We start from the raw sequence: 15063 nt of genomic DNA, 5'->3' as shown, positions 1-15063 counted from the left end.
TTCATCAACATTTAAAACCTTGGTAACAATTACCTCTCCCCTATAACTAAAAATATTTATATAAAAGACTTAAAATTTTAAATTTTCCTCTTGCGTAATATTAACCCAGGATTCTGAAAGAATAAAAAATTCTTTGATTAAAAGAAAATTTCGAATTTATATGATTATAAATGCTTCTGGCAGAAATTGACCCTTGAAACATTTATGAACAATGAAAAACACTATTCTCAAACTCCCTCTCAAGAGTCAGATGGTCACAGCCATCTTAGGGCAAAGCATGTAAAAGATTTATTGTGAAACATTACCCACCAATATATATAGTTTGCAGTTTGTAGATCTATGTACAGCCGCCATCCATAACATGCTGCTGATAGTGACAAATGTAGAGAGCATCAAGCACAAGCAGCTTTACGAGCGACGAAAACATCTCATCTTTAATCTAACGGTCTTCTCGGCGAACTGCATTTGGATCCGACATCATGTCTAGCATCATCTTCTCCGGCGAATCTTCCCAATTCGCAAATGTCTTCAAATCCACCTGCAGAGGTTCAAGGAACCAAATGGATATGCTTATATATAACATTCAACTCGTTAAAAGAATCTCTCTATTAAATCAAATATTTTTTACCTTTCTTCTCTGCTCAGTGAAAAGTTCCTCCCTCTTCTTATACGAATTTTGAATTTTCTTGGCAGCAGAGCCGCCAAATCCCCAAACTTCCACTTCTAAAATGGAAGCTTCAACAGGCAAAAAACCCTGGATTTTTATTCACAAAAACAAATTGAAACTTGATAAATAGCATGCTCCCGTAAGGAATAGGCATCAACTCAACATATTCTCATCTTCGAACTATTCACACTCAAGATTGTCATATTTAAGATCAAATATTATTCCTACCTGATCTGGGAAGAGAGGACCAGGCTGGTAAGTTTTGTCAACCGCATGATAGCGAACAGTAACTCGGGCAAAATCTTCATCGATGAATATTCTCTCATTTCCACTAGTTCCTCCAAATGCAATTCCAATGGGCTTTGGATGTGGCTCATACACCCTTGCAGAAGGTTGCAAGTGGCTATAGACGAAGTTATTTTCTTTCCCTGTAAATGATCATAGATGCAAGTTCACAAATATTCGGCAAAAAAAAGAGAAGATAATCCTAGAAGCCTCTCCACCACATCATCCTACCAGTCGCTGAATATACATGGAAAACTGGACTAACAGCATAGATATTTCCTCCGCTTCCATAAAACTGATCCCTATTTTCAAAACCCTGGAATGTCAGTGCACCAATAGTCCATTTCAATTCATTGGTGCAATCGTCATGAGTGTTTCTCGAGGTGGCATGAACAACCGCAAACAAAGGACCCTGATAACCTTCAACATTCGACCAGAATCTATTCAAGCCTCTCCCATGCAGTGAGGACCTACAAAAAGTAGAAGAGTACTTACAACATGATTTAATATGTGATATGCAATCTGAAACCGCTGAGTTTCAACAAAAGCATCAATTATTTATATAAGAACAATCTAAGGAAGACTCGGATTCAAACCTATAAAGTAAGTGTTCATATCTTTCATCACCATTGCTACAAAAACATATTTTTGATATCTCTTCCCTTATGGCACCTCTTTGGGTAAGTGAAACTGCCCATGCCGTTCCAGGGGTGAGAACATAAGAGCTGGATGTCTCAGGTGAGGCATTATCCACAACTGATGAACTTGATGACTCCACTCCATCCTGCCATTGACCAACAAGAAAAGGAAAGGTCCACTAATATCGTCCATTAAAAGGAATTTATATTCTAAGATATAAGGCTTTATAGTATTCTTCAACTCAAAATTTTAATCTTCAAGTGGAAAATATTTGTACATTATATGTTCAACAACTCAGAATGAAACATTAACCTAAATTCCTGAGCTAATACAATATAACCAGAGAACAGCAATTGTATTCAATCTTAAATACCTATATATAACAATTTGATCTAAGAATGAGCATGACATCTAATATAGAAATACCAGAGCAGGTCGCTTATAATATATAAGAATAACACCAGAGTTCGCTCAAGAGAGAATAGACCTAGGTTGTAACCTCAACTATGGGATAATACCTTTGACTCATGAAATCATCATAACAAGAATGCAGAAGCAAGAAATTAGGGCTGCCAATAAGCCAAATACTGCATTTAAAGCAAGACTTAATATAAATAGTCAATAATATTGATGCAGTAAATAAGAATCAGTGAGTGAATATTGCTATGTTGAAGGTATAATAGATCTCTTATTTAGTTGCCCAATAATCATATTCAAGTTTTACAGCTGCACGCAGGATATATAATACTTTCCAGCTTAGTTTTAAAAATCTAAATACCAATTGAAAAATGCTAAACAAATGGCAACCAATAAGTATAAATGAGAAAACAAATGATTAAAGAATAGAAAAGTTCTTTAGTATCATTACTCATTAGATAATACTTTATATTTAGTTGATCGTCCCTTTCCTAGTCTATAAGTTTATAACACATCTCAATGCAAGAACACTTATGCAGAGAAGGCACCTCAATGTACCGATATCATCCCTCTATTTCCACCCAATTGTTATTCATAATCAACAGAATGTAATACTTTCAACTTTCCGAGTGCAGGCCTATGGACTTTACGCCATTTGTAAAGAAATGTAAAGTTAACTAAAGAAAGAGGAATCAATTACCTCTCGAGTAGGAGCTTCTAGAATTCTTGCATGTACAAATTGTAAAAATCCATCTGGGAGATCTGGAACAGTTTTTATTGCCCAAGTAAGAAATGCTCCTACAGGTACTTCAACTGCCAAACCTACTATATTGCAATCCCAAACGTTTACAGTATTGCCAACTTCAGCACATGATGTCACCGATGACAGCACCAGATTATTAATATCCGGCAACAATAAATTTGAATTTGAACCTGAGAATTTGAAAGTTCTAGAATCCCAAGACATAGTCCAACACATCCATAGAAAAATAAGAACATCACTGGGAAGAAGGGAACCACTCATCTTAAATTCGTCCTCATGAGAAACAAACTCCAATTTCGAAGGGAGTCCTATCTTTACCATTGTAGCATCGAAAACCCTAATTAATGTATTGAGCAAAACTGATGCAGATGTTTTTCCACAACATTTGCTGTAGCCCTTAAGAAATTCAACCCAGGTAACTCCTCCTTCCTCAGGAATGAAAAATAGTTCAGTTATTGTTAAACCCACTTGATCTAGTATGGCCGGAAAGGATTCAGGCATGGCAGATGTTTCTTGTGTTCGGTTCTCATAATGTAAACAGAAGCATTTCTGAAACCAAACTACATGTTAGATCAAATTGAAAACACAAATAAGTTGAACGAATCAAAAAATAAGATCTCAACTAATGTGCCCCTTTTATCGTGTTTTTGTTCTTCAAGTTCTAAAATTAAAGGGAAAAAAAGGTCCAAAACCTAAGGGGTTGTTCATTTGGGAGTGTTTTGAAAAACCATTTTCAAATTTTTATGAGCAAAACTTAGTGAAAACATGTTTAGGCAACTACTTGTTAGAAAAAAGTCTTGTTTCCTCGTAATTTATCTTTGTGGATAACCCTTTTTTAAAGAATAATTGGAGTTGTTTTTCCTCCCTAAATCGTGAAAAATATGAAAAATGATCTCAAACCAACAAGAATCACTTAGTTTAGAATATTGCCTGTAAGGCCTCTAAGGGAATTGCATTTGTTTGGGGATCCGCCAGCTTAGAAAATGCCTTCTGCAGCTGAGGAAGAACCCCCGTTGAAGCTGCTAGGGCTTCAGCCTCTTTTTGGTCATCAGGAACCTCTTTCTCTGTTGAGTTTGATGCTCCCATTTTCGTCCAACAATATTGGGAATAAAACAAATATGTTTATCCAGTTATTGATTATTTTTCAACTAAATGTACCTGACAAAGAAAGAGTCAACTATGAATATGCTAAATTTTCTGTATGATTCTCAAGAATTTGATCATAAAACTAGTTTAATGAATTATTGTAAATAAAGTAGCAACAATTTAAAGTAAGGAAATATTGGTAACGGAGGTACAATAAGGAAACAGAAAATCACATTGTGTAGATATAGATATATTGAATAAAAAAAGGTGATTTAGTGTCGTAGATGCATATTATTATGATAATAATTATAAAATATTGAAGCAAAAGTTCTCAAGCAAAAGACTGATAACATAAATCAATATCCAATATTTTCGAAACTCAAAGAGTAAAAACATCTGAAAGAAAAACAAACTTCAAGAAAATCCCATCATTAATTCACAACTTTTGCAACCAAAATTTAAAATGGAAATGATATATACACACACCTCAACACAATAGAAGTAGTTCAGTTGCACTTTCGCTAATGTAACTGAATCAAACCACATAAGCACATAAAAAATAAAAGACAGGTCAAATAGTAGGACTTCAAAATCCATCAAATAGTAAGACTTCAATCTATCAGTGAGTTCACTTTAAACACTCTTGCAAATACAAAAAGAAGTCCACAACACAAGTAATATAAGGGCTACAAATCAAACATAATGGGACAAGCATGTTAACACAATACATATGTGGAGTTTGAGATTTGAAGTTAAGTTGCATATTTGCTACCGAAAGCCAACTATTAGTAGTGGATAGTTCGCCATCATGATTTCAAGTCATTACCAGAAGTATAGTTTTGTGGTTGTAATTTAACATACAAATTACATATCCTTAATTAGTTTGGCTATTATAGACTCATCGGACTTCACAAATAGAAACTTGTAGATGTTATCATCAGAAGTTGTTCAAAAAAGTATATGGAGATATGGATCAAGCTAAAATGATCTATTACAGTTTGATCCAATCAGACGGTCCATTTCATTCAACGAGGAGGGTGTAAGATTGATCGTCAAACACAGTACACGCGGATATGGATCAAGCTAGAGTGCATTAATCTTTACATAAAAATGATATAGATTTATTTCATTTCCTTTTCACCTTAAAGTGTCATAGAATGCTTTAAGGTTCAATAGCAGAGTGATTATACCACGGAACATTGAAAAACAAATAAATAAAAAAAAGAACTCTCGTTCTAAGCAGCCAGCCAAAATTAGAAAAGAAAAGGGAGAAAAAAATTTGGAATCTTAATGACCGTGAGCCATCTTCCTCCAGAACGAAGAATTAACCACCAGGATTCATTTAACAACAAAAAGAGCTCAGAATCGGACGAAGAAGACAAATGAAGTATAAAAATTTAACTTCAACTGATCAACACATTTCAGATATTCAAAGCGAGAAGGAAGGATGAAAATGAGGAAAACGAAACGTGTGGAAGAAGGATAAACGAATTAAGAGGAGTAAACCTGATGGCGAGAAATTGAGCACTAATCGAATCTTAATCCTAATGCCATGGACGCGGGTATCCAAATCTCCGGTGAAATGCTGGTTGAGTGCACCGTCAACGTCTTGAGTGCGATGGCTTCTTCATCGGCGACTGGACCAAAACTTTCACCGTTCACTGATCCACCGTATCGCCTGCTTCTTCTTCCTTCCATTCATTATTGATTATATTATTCTTTTTGATTACTGGTAAACCAGAACCGATGCACGTCGTGGCATTGCGCAAGTCTTCTGGATTCTACGTGTCACTGTAACATAGGGAAGCAAACGCTGTCTTTTTTTTTCTGGGCCGCGGCCTCTACATTTGGGCTATATTCCGGATGGGCTTTGCTCACCCTTCCGGCCCAGGATTGTTTCTCCAAAGAAAATATGAAATTTTTTTACAAATATTTTGTATTTTTAAAATATTGCAAAAGATTATTTAAACTATTTTCCATTAATTCCTTGAGATATGATGTAAAAAAAATGGAGGATTATAATGTAAAAAATAAAAGGTAAATTAATCCAATCGAGTATAGCTCAAATAGTTAAAATATTTATCTCATGAACTCCTTACATGTTATATTAAAAAAAAGGTAAATTAACTCTTTATTTACATTAATAATTTTAAACAAGAACCTAAACTTAGTTTAATTAGGTAATTAAGAAAAAGAAAATTGACGGTAAGAGGTCATTTACCAAAACTGCCCTCCACCGATTTGAGTTCAATATTCGTTGGGGCACGCCTCAGAGTGGTGCAATTGATAGGTGCTTCGGATCCAAAATTCCAGTGGAAATTAGGGTTTTACGATCCAGGTGGGAAAGGTGAACTCATTGACACTCGAAGGAGACGAGTCCAACCATTTCTGTGTAGCGACTGATACATTCATTTACATCTAATGGCGCCCCCTCCTGGCCCTTACTCCGGCACCAGCACTCTTGCTCTGGTATTTGCCTTTTCTTTTACCCCTAATCATCTGCAGAACTATTATCTTCTATATTTTCGATTTTTGTTGACCTCGATCCCTGTCATGTCCCGTGTCCAACTATTTTCTCAAAGGGTTCGGGGTGGTATTTAGATGCATCTAGATCTATCCCTTTTTTTCTCCCCGACCAACTGAATTCTCAACCGCATGGTAATTTGAGCGAATGGAACCTACGATAGGAAATTTTGGCTTTCGTTTTTGTACTAATTTGTCATATTATTTACAATCCTTTCTTGGGAATGAATTGGATCCATTCATTATAGATTCTGAGTTTTTTTCTCCCCTTTTATATCCCAATTTTTTTGGTATCGATTTCCTCAGGTAGCCCGAGCATCAGCATTCACCTTTGGTGTGGTTTACGGAAGCATTAAGCTCAAGGTTCTGAAGGTAAATTTGGATCAACTGCTGATGCCATTGCAGTTAGTAAATTCGTAGCAATGGTTATTTTTATGGGCATGATTTTGATTATATGATGCCTCTGTCTAAATCAACTCCATGTTCATTACAAGGTTGAAAATAATAGCAATCATGTTCTTCACTCATTGATTGACGTGAACGTGAATTCATATTTAACACCAAATTTCGTGTAATCCGATTCTTTAATAGTTTTTACTTGTTTTCTTCCGGAGACGATGGTTCTTCACTGCCTTATTTTGAATTTTCATCGGCATTTCTAATTTAAGAAACAAATCTTGTGGAAACTGTGGAAACTTAAAGCTTAAATATTGTGCAAGTTTATTGGTTTAGACGTGGTTATATAGTTATTTAGAAGCATTTAGCTCCGAAACATTTTTAGTGGATAAGAAAGTTTCTTCTCCTGGTTATGCGAACTTTCATGCTATGTTAATTACAGCACATAAACACGTGATGAAACATAGAGCTTCTGATGTACCTCAGTTCTTTTTTTTTAGTACAACATATAACGACGAAGATTTGAATTTACGACTTTTTAGTCGGAGATAGGTACCTTAACTAGTTGTCAAGTAGTTAGTTAATAGTATAGAATATGAATTTGATTACGGCGTTATCTTTTGGTTGTATTTTTGTACATTTGCCAGGCAAAGGCCAAGTCACATGCGAAAGCTGAAGCCAAGGCCCATCATTGATGGACACATTTACTGATGTAGCTTGTAGCGATGGAAGAGATGGAGAAAAATGTCACATAGGAGATCGACTCTGATCATTGTTTGAGGAAGTTTGATTTTTGGCTTGATAATTCATCAGATTATGCTTTTTACTGCTGAAACAAAAGAAATTTACTTTGTTTAAACAAGGTTGGTATTGCAAGTTCTGTACGGTGTATGCTTAGTTTTTCAGTTCCTATTGGCAAATTCTGCCTATGACAAGGATATCTTAAAATAAATGTGATACACCATCCTTTAAATAAGGCTCGTTTGAGATTTTTTCCCTATCATTGTCACCGCTGGTTTCACTTCCAATTCTCTTTTGATTGGCTGTGATATCTCTTGCCTATGGTTCAATTTATAGGGTGGTGCTCTAATAAGATACATTAGAACCTTAACTGATGAATTACTCGTACGCTCTCAAAATAGATTTAATCACATGATGTCTACCTTCCATTCAATTTCTAATCTGACATTAAGTTGAACAGGGCAATATACGTTATGGTCTAAATGAGGAATTTTATTTTTCTTCTTCACGAGTTAAGATTGAAACTTACGACTTCTAAAGAAGTTACCACTATTTTGATTGGTTGAACTCAAGTTAACTTGGACACTGTTAAATTGGCTTGGATTATGAAAGTCGAACCAATATTGCATCAAAACTCATTTAATCATGTTAATGTATATTTCACGTATTAACTGATGAACAACACTTGAAACAAACATGTGAAATAAAAGAAAACCAATACAGAAGATAGTATATGAGCAAAAGCTGTTATCTTACTATAGAATCTCTAGAAAGTGGAAATAGGCAAACGAAAGATACGACTCCATTGTGAACCTCTGTACCCAGATGAATGGTTCGTGGGTATCATCTAAATTTGAGGCCAGGATTTGCAAGTGGTGCACCATAGCTAACTTGTTTTAAAGATTACAAGTCTTGGCACCCTGCAAATGCCATAAACTCCCTTTTCTTTTTGTTTACGGAGTTCAGAAAGAGTACAATTTTGTAGGAACTGAATTTACTTCAACCAGAGCTCTTGGCAATGTCCCTTTGCTGATAAAAATAAGTAACTAACAATCACACTTACATCAAGGAGAGAGCTTTATGCTAACCGTTGGCCTTGCTTGAGCTTGTGTCAATAATTATTATAAACTCGATTCTCGTAGAACAAGGCAGAAGAATCGATCATCGATGACTGGTTTAAGGAAACTGAGTTTCAAGCTCCGCCACCTTCTGATATGGAGCAATTGACACCTTGCATCATAGCACTGTTGAGAAGCTTCATTCCCTCTTCGCTCATTTGCTGAACTTCTGAAGGTGACAAGATTCTGATACACCGAACGCAGCTGACAAATTCCCTGCAGAAATCCCCATCGAATTGTTAGGTTCCAATGCAATCCAGCAAAAATTACGATATAAAACTAAAATGCAATACTGATTTCAGTGACTGAGCTGTTTCTCGACTATTCAGGCTAACGATATAGGAACAGAGAAGCAACACCAAGCCTAAAGAACTTACTCCCAGGGATCATCACCAATAAGCAGGACGTCGTTCTCATAATCCACATAAACCAGTTTCCATCCTGAGCCTCTTGGGTCATTAAGCAACCCTTCAAGTCCAAACATACATTCGATCGCAGAGCATAATTCGTCGTAGTTCTTAAAACTAGTGACATCAATTGACCTTCCAACAGATCCCGCCTTCTGGACCTGTTACCACAAAAAGCAAGCCACTCAAGGTCAACATTCATATCATGTTAAAGAGAGTCTTATAATTTCTTAAGTTTCAACTGTGTCTAAGGAGTCCTTTTGAAGTTCCTAAACTAATTTTGCATCTAATAGGTTTCTGAACATACAATTTTTTAAGGGCAAAATTTGTGCATGGTGATGTAAATTTGGTCCCTTCAGACTGGGAAGGGCAAACCACTTAAAACAACTATTAGAAAAAATAAAAGATTTGTACCTTGGTGTAAGTTCTCATGGGCGGCACCACTTGCTTCCATGAGCCATTCTGCAGAAGACTGCCCTCATCAAAATCCACGTTGCATGAGGATGTACCGCCTGAATTATCATGATACTCTTGCCTGGAGAAAGCCTGAGAATCTCCCAGACTAGCACAGGTGATCTGAGACTGAACATCTTGGCTTGAACTGAAGTTCCCAGCCAAGCAATCTGAAGGGTTTGGGAAGTCGGCATCTTTGAATGTGCAATAATCATCAAGAATGGTGCTTGAAACAGCAGGATCAACCAAAGCACTTCCGCAATTACTGATTTCAAGGTTCGAACAACTGTATATCCCACTTTGGTTGTTGCTCTCGTCTGAAACATCTCTCATAGCATTCGCATTAACAGCCATACAGTTCAGGTTAGAAGCGTCTGGGTGAGAGAAGGAAACGAGATGATTGGTCTGAGATGGGAATCTTATACTATTAAGAGGATCCCACATGTCCTGGGTTGTAGAGGGTAAAGGAAAATTAAGAGCCTCAGGAAACATTGTTGAGGATTCTTGCAATCCCAACATAGAGAGACTCCCTGGTGATCTCATTACTCCAGGTAGTGGTAGACAGGATGGGTTAATTAAACATCCATCGCCATCCAGGGATGAAATCAAACCATTTGAATTTGTAAATTCAGGCTGAGGCATGTCAATTGGTTGTGGGTGTGGGATTAGTGATTCCAGCTGCGGCTGCTGAATAGGCCATGATACAGGTTGCAACTGCATCATGGGGATCTGATTCTGGTTCACAAACGAAAGCTGGTTTACGAGGGTCTGCATATTCACGTCGTTGCCACTGAGTTTTTCCTCCCCACAATCTCCAACCGGGGGCAATGGATTGTTAGACTCATTGGTTGAAAGATGACGTTCATATTTTGGCTTGTCTACTACATCAGCTCCAGTAGGTGCTTCACTTTCAATGGCCGCCGAAGCGTGTACATTTCCGGGTAGATTGGTTTCTGGTGATGAAGTTGAGTTTATGGCATCAGATTGTGTAGGTGTAGGTGCTGGATGGTGGTGATTTTGATTTTGAGGAGATGCAGTTTCTGACGAAATAAGCTGCTGCTGCTGCTGCTGCATTTTCGGATTGATTATTGGCTGCATGCCCTTCATGTCCTGTAACTTAACTAAATTATTAACTGAATCCTGCTGTGTGGTGGCTCCTCCATGAAGGTTAACCATTTGAGGCCTCAGTAGCATCTTCATCAGAGGTTCAGAGCATAAAGTTGGCGCCGCATATGAAAGATCCCCACGAACATTTTCAGGAACACGAAGCACTGGTCTCTTCACCAAACTTCCCCAATCAGTTTCTCCTGCTAACATGAAACATTCCCATTATTAAAAAAAAATGGCATTTCCCAAACTAGCAAGAGTAGTAGAAGACGCAGAAAGGATCAAGTTTTACCCAAAAATCCGCTGTGTAATGGACGTTTTAGACCCGAAGTCAGAGAAGGAAAAATGAAAAGACTTTCTGGAGTTTCAATCTCCCATGAACTAACCCTGCTCTGCTTATCGCAGCACCCTGGCTCATCCCACTCCACCTGTGAGGAAATTAACGAGAAACACATCAGGGAACACTCATAAACAGAAGAAAAAGGAAACAGTTGAGCTCAAAACAGCGTAATAATTCACCTGAAGATTTCGCCACTTGGAACCTGGCCACCTTAGTGGATCTAAATCGCTGATTCCAACAATTGTACCCATATATCTGCGCCATAAAATAACATAAACAATACAATATGATCACTCAAATATATTAGAATGCCATTACATAAGATCAATGAACACATATATTTTGACAAAATTTCATGTACTTGAAATTAAACTCACCGGCGTTTACCGGACTCTTCAGTCTCAAACATCATCCCGAACCTCATGCCTGCAGAAAGCTGGGTTCCGTATACACATTTTCGGTACTTGGCCAAAGGAATAACAAACTCTGAAGGACATGCCCTATGGAAAAAGAAAAACGTAGAGTTTGACAAACAGGACCAAAAAAGTTCGGGAAAAGCTAAACTTGAACCACTTGATAGTTAAAAGAACCTGGGGTTATAGAAGATTGTGAATGGACTTCGATTAGCCGCAGCATGAGCTGCAGCAGCAAGAACCCCTATATGCATACTATCAGCAGATAGAACCGATGATGGCAAAGTAGTTTGTTGCCGGTTAGCACGCCTAACTCCAATCATCAACTGGGACTTTTCATCCCTATATTATTGTCACATTAGACTTAAATTATTCAAACTTCACAGCAGAAAGGGTGGCAAAAAGATGCCATCTTACCTTATAAAAAGGACAGAATCGCCTGCTCTGAGTCTCTTTGCTCCAACGAATAGACTCCACCCAGTTGTGAGAAGGTGTCTCTTCGGCTTCCCTATAAAAACCAAAGCAAACCACCATCAGGAAAACAGCATAATCCTGGTTCACATCATAAATGGTGGATTTTAGTTTGACGAAACAGCATACTCACCGCGATATATGTGGCGAAAAGTCCAGATATTGTCGTGCAAGTCTCGGACAACAAGTTCCTGATTTGGTGGTTGCATTGTGTAATCCTGTTTCAACATTAACCCGAGTGCTAATCTTAACAACATGGTACTAATTATCAACAGTAACGGGAGCAAGAAATGGCATGGACTGGAATCCTTACCAATGGAGGAAAGAGTTTTTCAGCAGCCCTTCGTGGCACTGAGAACCCACCATGTGTGCTGGTGTCACTGGCAGTCAAAGTTTTGCAGAAGAACTCGTTTGGGTGTTTACTTGGCCTTAGTCCAAAGTCCGGAACTAGGAAGACATCTTTCTCCTGACCCAAAGGTAAATTTGAAAGTGAAAAGAGATGATAACATAAACAATGTACAAATTCAAATTTGATGCACAAAGAACTAAACAGATATGTATTCTTACAGAGTTCACGGGTTGAAGACTCATTTGAGCATAGATTTCATCTGAATCTTTATCGGCCTAAGATAAAACAGTACATTCTTCAGAACATTACTTCGATGGATGACCCAAAAGGTTATTTAACTAACAACAAAAGCACATACATGTAGGGTAACATTTTGAACTTGGCACATCAACTGAGAGGGAAGATTTGGATAATTAGGAATTTGTGAGGTTGCTGTTCTCTTGGTAGAAACTGCCACCTGTTGGGAAAAAAATAACTACTGAGTTGAAAAGAGAAATACAAAAGATTGAGGAACTTCAATAAGATGAAAAAACCCATAAACATGACATCAAATAGAAGATTTTCATCATTAACAGGAACTGTAATCTATCCATGTATCAAAATCAATGCTATTGGAAGATATGCAGGGAAGGCTTTGGAATTACATTAGTGAATTTAATGCAGTCTAAATGAATCCCAGAAAAAATAAAGGGGAAAAATCTCCGTACCTGCTCGCTATGGCCTTGAGGGAAGTAAAAAACAAGACTCCCCACATGGGGCAAAGAAACAAGCGGACCAGCGCAAGCGTGCCACAGCTCTGAGTTTATAGCCTTTCGGGCCCCTGAAATCCAAACTCCAGTTTCTCACCATATCTAAAATTGATAATAGAGTAAAATGCAGTGGTAGAATTCAGTGTCCTTTACAATGCCGATGATGGATTAGTAGGAAAAGAAGAACCTGTCTGATCTTGCATTTCTTTCAACAACTTCATCTCGTCGAAAAGGCTAGTCTGAGGCCCGTTAATAATCAAACCTCCTCCTCCTACTCCTCCTCCTGTAGTCTTGATCTTCTCTTCCACAGAGCCCATGACGTGTCCTTCTGTCAGCTTCAGCAAGAATCAACCGTCGACGATTACATCCTGAGTCCCAAACTTACAGCAAAACCCCTCTTGATCGCCAAGCAATTCCAACTTCTCATCCAAGTAAAGGCGAGGAATGAATTGACGGTGCCGCTTGAATTTCTCGCACATTCCCAGATGGAGGGAAAAGAAAATCAGAGTAGGGGCATGAAAGAGACAGTGGAAGAAGAAAACAAGAGAATCAATCCATCAGTCAAAAAAGCAGGAGGGACTCCATGAGAATCGAAGACCAAGGAACAAAAACTGGAAATGGTTGTCTGCAAAATCTCGTAGGTGGGGCTTGTTTCGCATCCATTTGCATCAATCAAAAGCACGCGGATCGAAGCATGGAGGTGAAGTGACCTCTAATTACCAACTGGGTGTGCTTGTATTTATCTTGAATAGACACCGACCTTTCGATGAACACACTGGTGCTGGTGCTGGTGCTGGAATTACTCCTCCTGGGTTGAGTTGGGTTGTGCTTAGCTTTTAAGTTTCTCCTTCGGAAAGAGGCTTTCTGTTGTTTTAGAATCTGTAATTCGCTCTGTTCTCGAAACTGGGAGGAGTGTGCATGCTGTTATCCTGCGCTGGCATCTGTATATGGCCATTGTTTGCAGCTTTAAACTGTTGAACCAAATTAAAAGCTATCAAAAGAGAGAGAGAGAGAGATTATATATAATAGTAAAGAATTGGAAAAAGCAGAGAAAGGCTAAGAGAACACGAAAACAGTACAGAAAGCTGAGTGTATGTATGAGACGAGACTCTGTTAGAGAGAGAGATTGTCGTTTTGGAAAAAAGCGATAATGGATTGGTGGGAAGGAAGAATGTGAAGGGAAGGGAGGCGCATTTTAGCACGTGGATTCCCAAGATTTCAAAAAGAGACGGGCCTTTGGATTTTCGTCTTCCTCGATTCGCCCCTCCTCTTCTCTTTTTCTTTAATTTAATTCAATTAACTTAATCTGCAGAAAATAAGATACACTCATACACACACACACACACACACACACACACAAAGTACATACACTTGTTTATTATTGTTAATTATTAAAAGGAAAGAGAATTTTAAATTTTGGTGCGCTGCGTTATCTTATAATCTTGACTTTTGGTTCGTCGCGTCGCGCGTGCGATTCGCGACAAATTAGCAGGAGGTGCAGACGGAAAGTGACACGTGTCTCACGGTGGATGGGCGTTGCCACTTCTTTTTTTCACACGCTGTTGTACTGTACAGCTTTTGTACTCACACTTGTTGGAATTGGGGTGAATGTGAAATTGAATCGCATCATAATTTCTTGTCCAACCCAAATTCCCTTCTTAATTTCTATTTTACATACAGTTATATGTTCCTCTAACCAACCGAAAAAAAGAAAAAAGACATTATATTCATTAATTATTTGTGTTTGTTGGAGCAGTACATGTTGCCACATATTTATAAAGATTGATAATAAGATTTTGGATTTTTTTTTTTTTTTAAAAACCTGCTTAAATGTTGACTGTGTTGAATTTAAAAATATTCTCCATTTTACTTTTCTCTCTTATTTTTAAAAAATTAAATACTGGTCCGCACAAATTTAAGCGTTATCCAGTAAGCATCTAAATATTTGGGTGGAAAGGTAAAAGTGGCGAGGGAGGAAAGGGGCTGAGAGAGGAGTTTCCATAATTGATGGGTCATGCTATGTATATGATAAGGCATGATGTATTGAGGAGCCACGATTTGTCCACTAAATTCCTTGGTGGGAGACGCATCATGTCTTCACTCATCACTTTGCCTTCCCACATGCCACTTCCTTTTTAT

The 15063-nt window shown here is 37.8% G+C and overlaps 3 protein-coding genes across 4 annotated transcripts; 1 reads left to right on the top strand and 2 right to left on the bottom strand.

Moving 5' to 3' along the window:
* Positions 1-111: 111 nt before the first annotated feature.
* LOC111006234 (TLD-domain containing nucleolar protein) lies at positions 112-5615 on the bottom strand. The gene is made up of 8 exons (XM_022278029.2): positions 5364-5615; positions 3702-3929; positions 2709-3320; positions 1549-1736; positions 1184-1422; positions 896-1095; positions 629-754; positions 112-538 (listed from the first exon to the last, which is right to left on the bottom strand). The coding sequence occupies exons 2-8, from the start codon at positions 3855-3857 to the stop codon at positions 440-442; spliced, it is 1620 nt and encodes a 539-aa protein (XP_022133721.1). The 5' UTR covers positions 3858-3929; positions 5364-5615; the 3' UTR covers positions 112-439.
* A 500-nt stretch (positions 5616-6115) lies between these two features.
* LOC111005275 (uncharacterized) lies at positions 6116-7752 on the top strand. Its single transcript, XM_022276762.2, has 3 exons — positions 6116-6326; positions 6687-6752; positions 7424-7752. The coding sequence occupies exons 1-3, from the start codon at positions 6279-6281 to the stop codon at positions 7469-7471; spliced, it is 162 nt and encodes a 53-aa protein (XP_022132454.1). The 5' UTR covers positions 6116-6278; the 3' UTR covers positions 7472-7752.
* A 499-nt stretch (positions 7753-8251) lies between these two features.
* MP (Transcriptional factor B3 family protein / auxin-responsive factor AUX/IAA-like protein) lies at positions 8252-14150 on the bottom strand. 2 transcript variants are annotated; one of them, XM_022279288.2, is made up of 15 exons: positions 14004-14150; positions 13112-13895; positions 12883-12995; positions 12534-12632; positions 12394-12450; positions 12140-12292; positions 11960-12044; positions 11773-11863; positions 11533-11697; positions 11320-11442; positions 11122-11197; positions 10895-11030; positions 9457-10805; positions 9013-9203; positions 8252-8851 (listed from the first exon to the last, which is right to left on the bottom strand). In XM_022279288.2, the coding sequence occupies exons 2-15, from the start codon at positions 13239-13241 to the stop codon at positions 8710-8712; spliced, it is 2910 nt and encodes a 969-aa protein (XP_022134980.1). In that variant the 5' UTR covers positions 13242-13895; positions 14004-14150; the 3' UTR covers positions 8252-8709. The 2 variants fall into 2 exon arrangements, with proteins under 2 accessions (XP_022134980.1, XP_022134989.1); XM_022279297.2 differs by having other exon boundaries at positions 9457-10802; positions 14004-14149.
* Between the last annotated feature and the right edge of the window lie 913 nt (positions 14151-15063).

This window comes from Momordica charantia (genome assembly GCF_013281855.1).
Source record: "Momordica charantia cultivar OHB3-1 chromosome 11 unlocalized genomic scaffold, Mcharantia_2.0 BLBB01000011.1, whole genome shotgun sequence".
NCBI lineage: Eukaryota > Viridiplantae > Streptophyta > Magnoliopsida > Cucurbitales > Cucurbitaceae > Momordica > Momordica charantia.
The sequence above is the reverse complement of the archived record's forward strand: the minus strand, read 5'-3'. Positions and strand labels throughout refer to the sequence as shown.

Excerpts from the sequence above, each read along its gene's own strand:
- LOC111006234 (XM_022278029.2), bottom strand. The coding sequence starts at position 3,857 with ATGGGAGCATCAAACTCAACAGAGAAAGAGGTTCCTGATGACCAAAAA. Across the intron at positions 1,737-2,708 it reads TAGAAGCTCCTACTCGAGAG|GATGGAGTGGAGTCATCAAG; the intron begins GTAATTGATTCC and ends GGTCAATGGCAG. Across the intron at positions 1,423-1,548 it reads TATGAACACTTACTTTATAG|GTCCTCACTGCATGGGAGAG; the intron begins GTTTGAATCCGA and ends TACTTTTTGTAG.
- LOC111005275 (XM_022276762.2), top strand. The coding sequence starts at position 6,279 with ATGGCGCCCCCTCCTGGCCCTTACTCCGGCACCAGCACTCTTGCTCTG. Across the intron at positions 6,327-6,686 it reads GCACCAGCACTCTTGCTCTG|GTAGCCCGAGCATCAGCATT; the intron begins GTATTTGCCTTT and ends CGATTTCCTCAG. Across the intron at positions 6,753-7,423 it reads TTAAGCTCAAGGTTCTGAAG|GCAAAGGCCAAGTCACATGC; the intron begins GTAAATTTGGAT and ends TACATTTGCCAG.
- MP (XM_022279288.2), bottom strand. The coding sequence starts at position 13,241 with ATGGGCTCTGTGGAAGAGAAGATCAAGACTACAGGAGGAGGAGTAGGA. Across the intron at positions 11,443-11,532 it reads ACAATCTTCTATAACCCCAG|GGCATGTCCTTCAGAGTTTG; the intron begins GTTCTTTTAACT and ends CTTTTTCCATAG. Across the intron at positions 11,031-11,121 it reads CCAAGTGGCGAAATCTTCAG|GTGGAGTGGGATGAGCCAGG; the intron begins GTGAATTATTAC and ends ATTTCCTCACAG.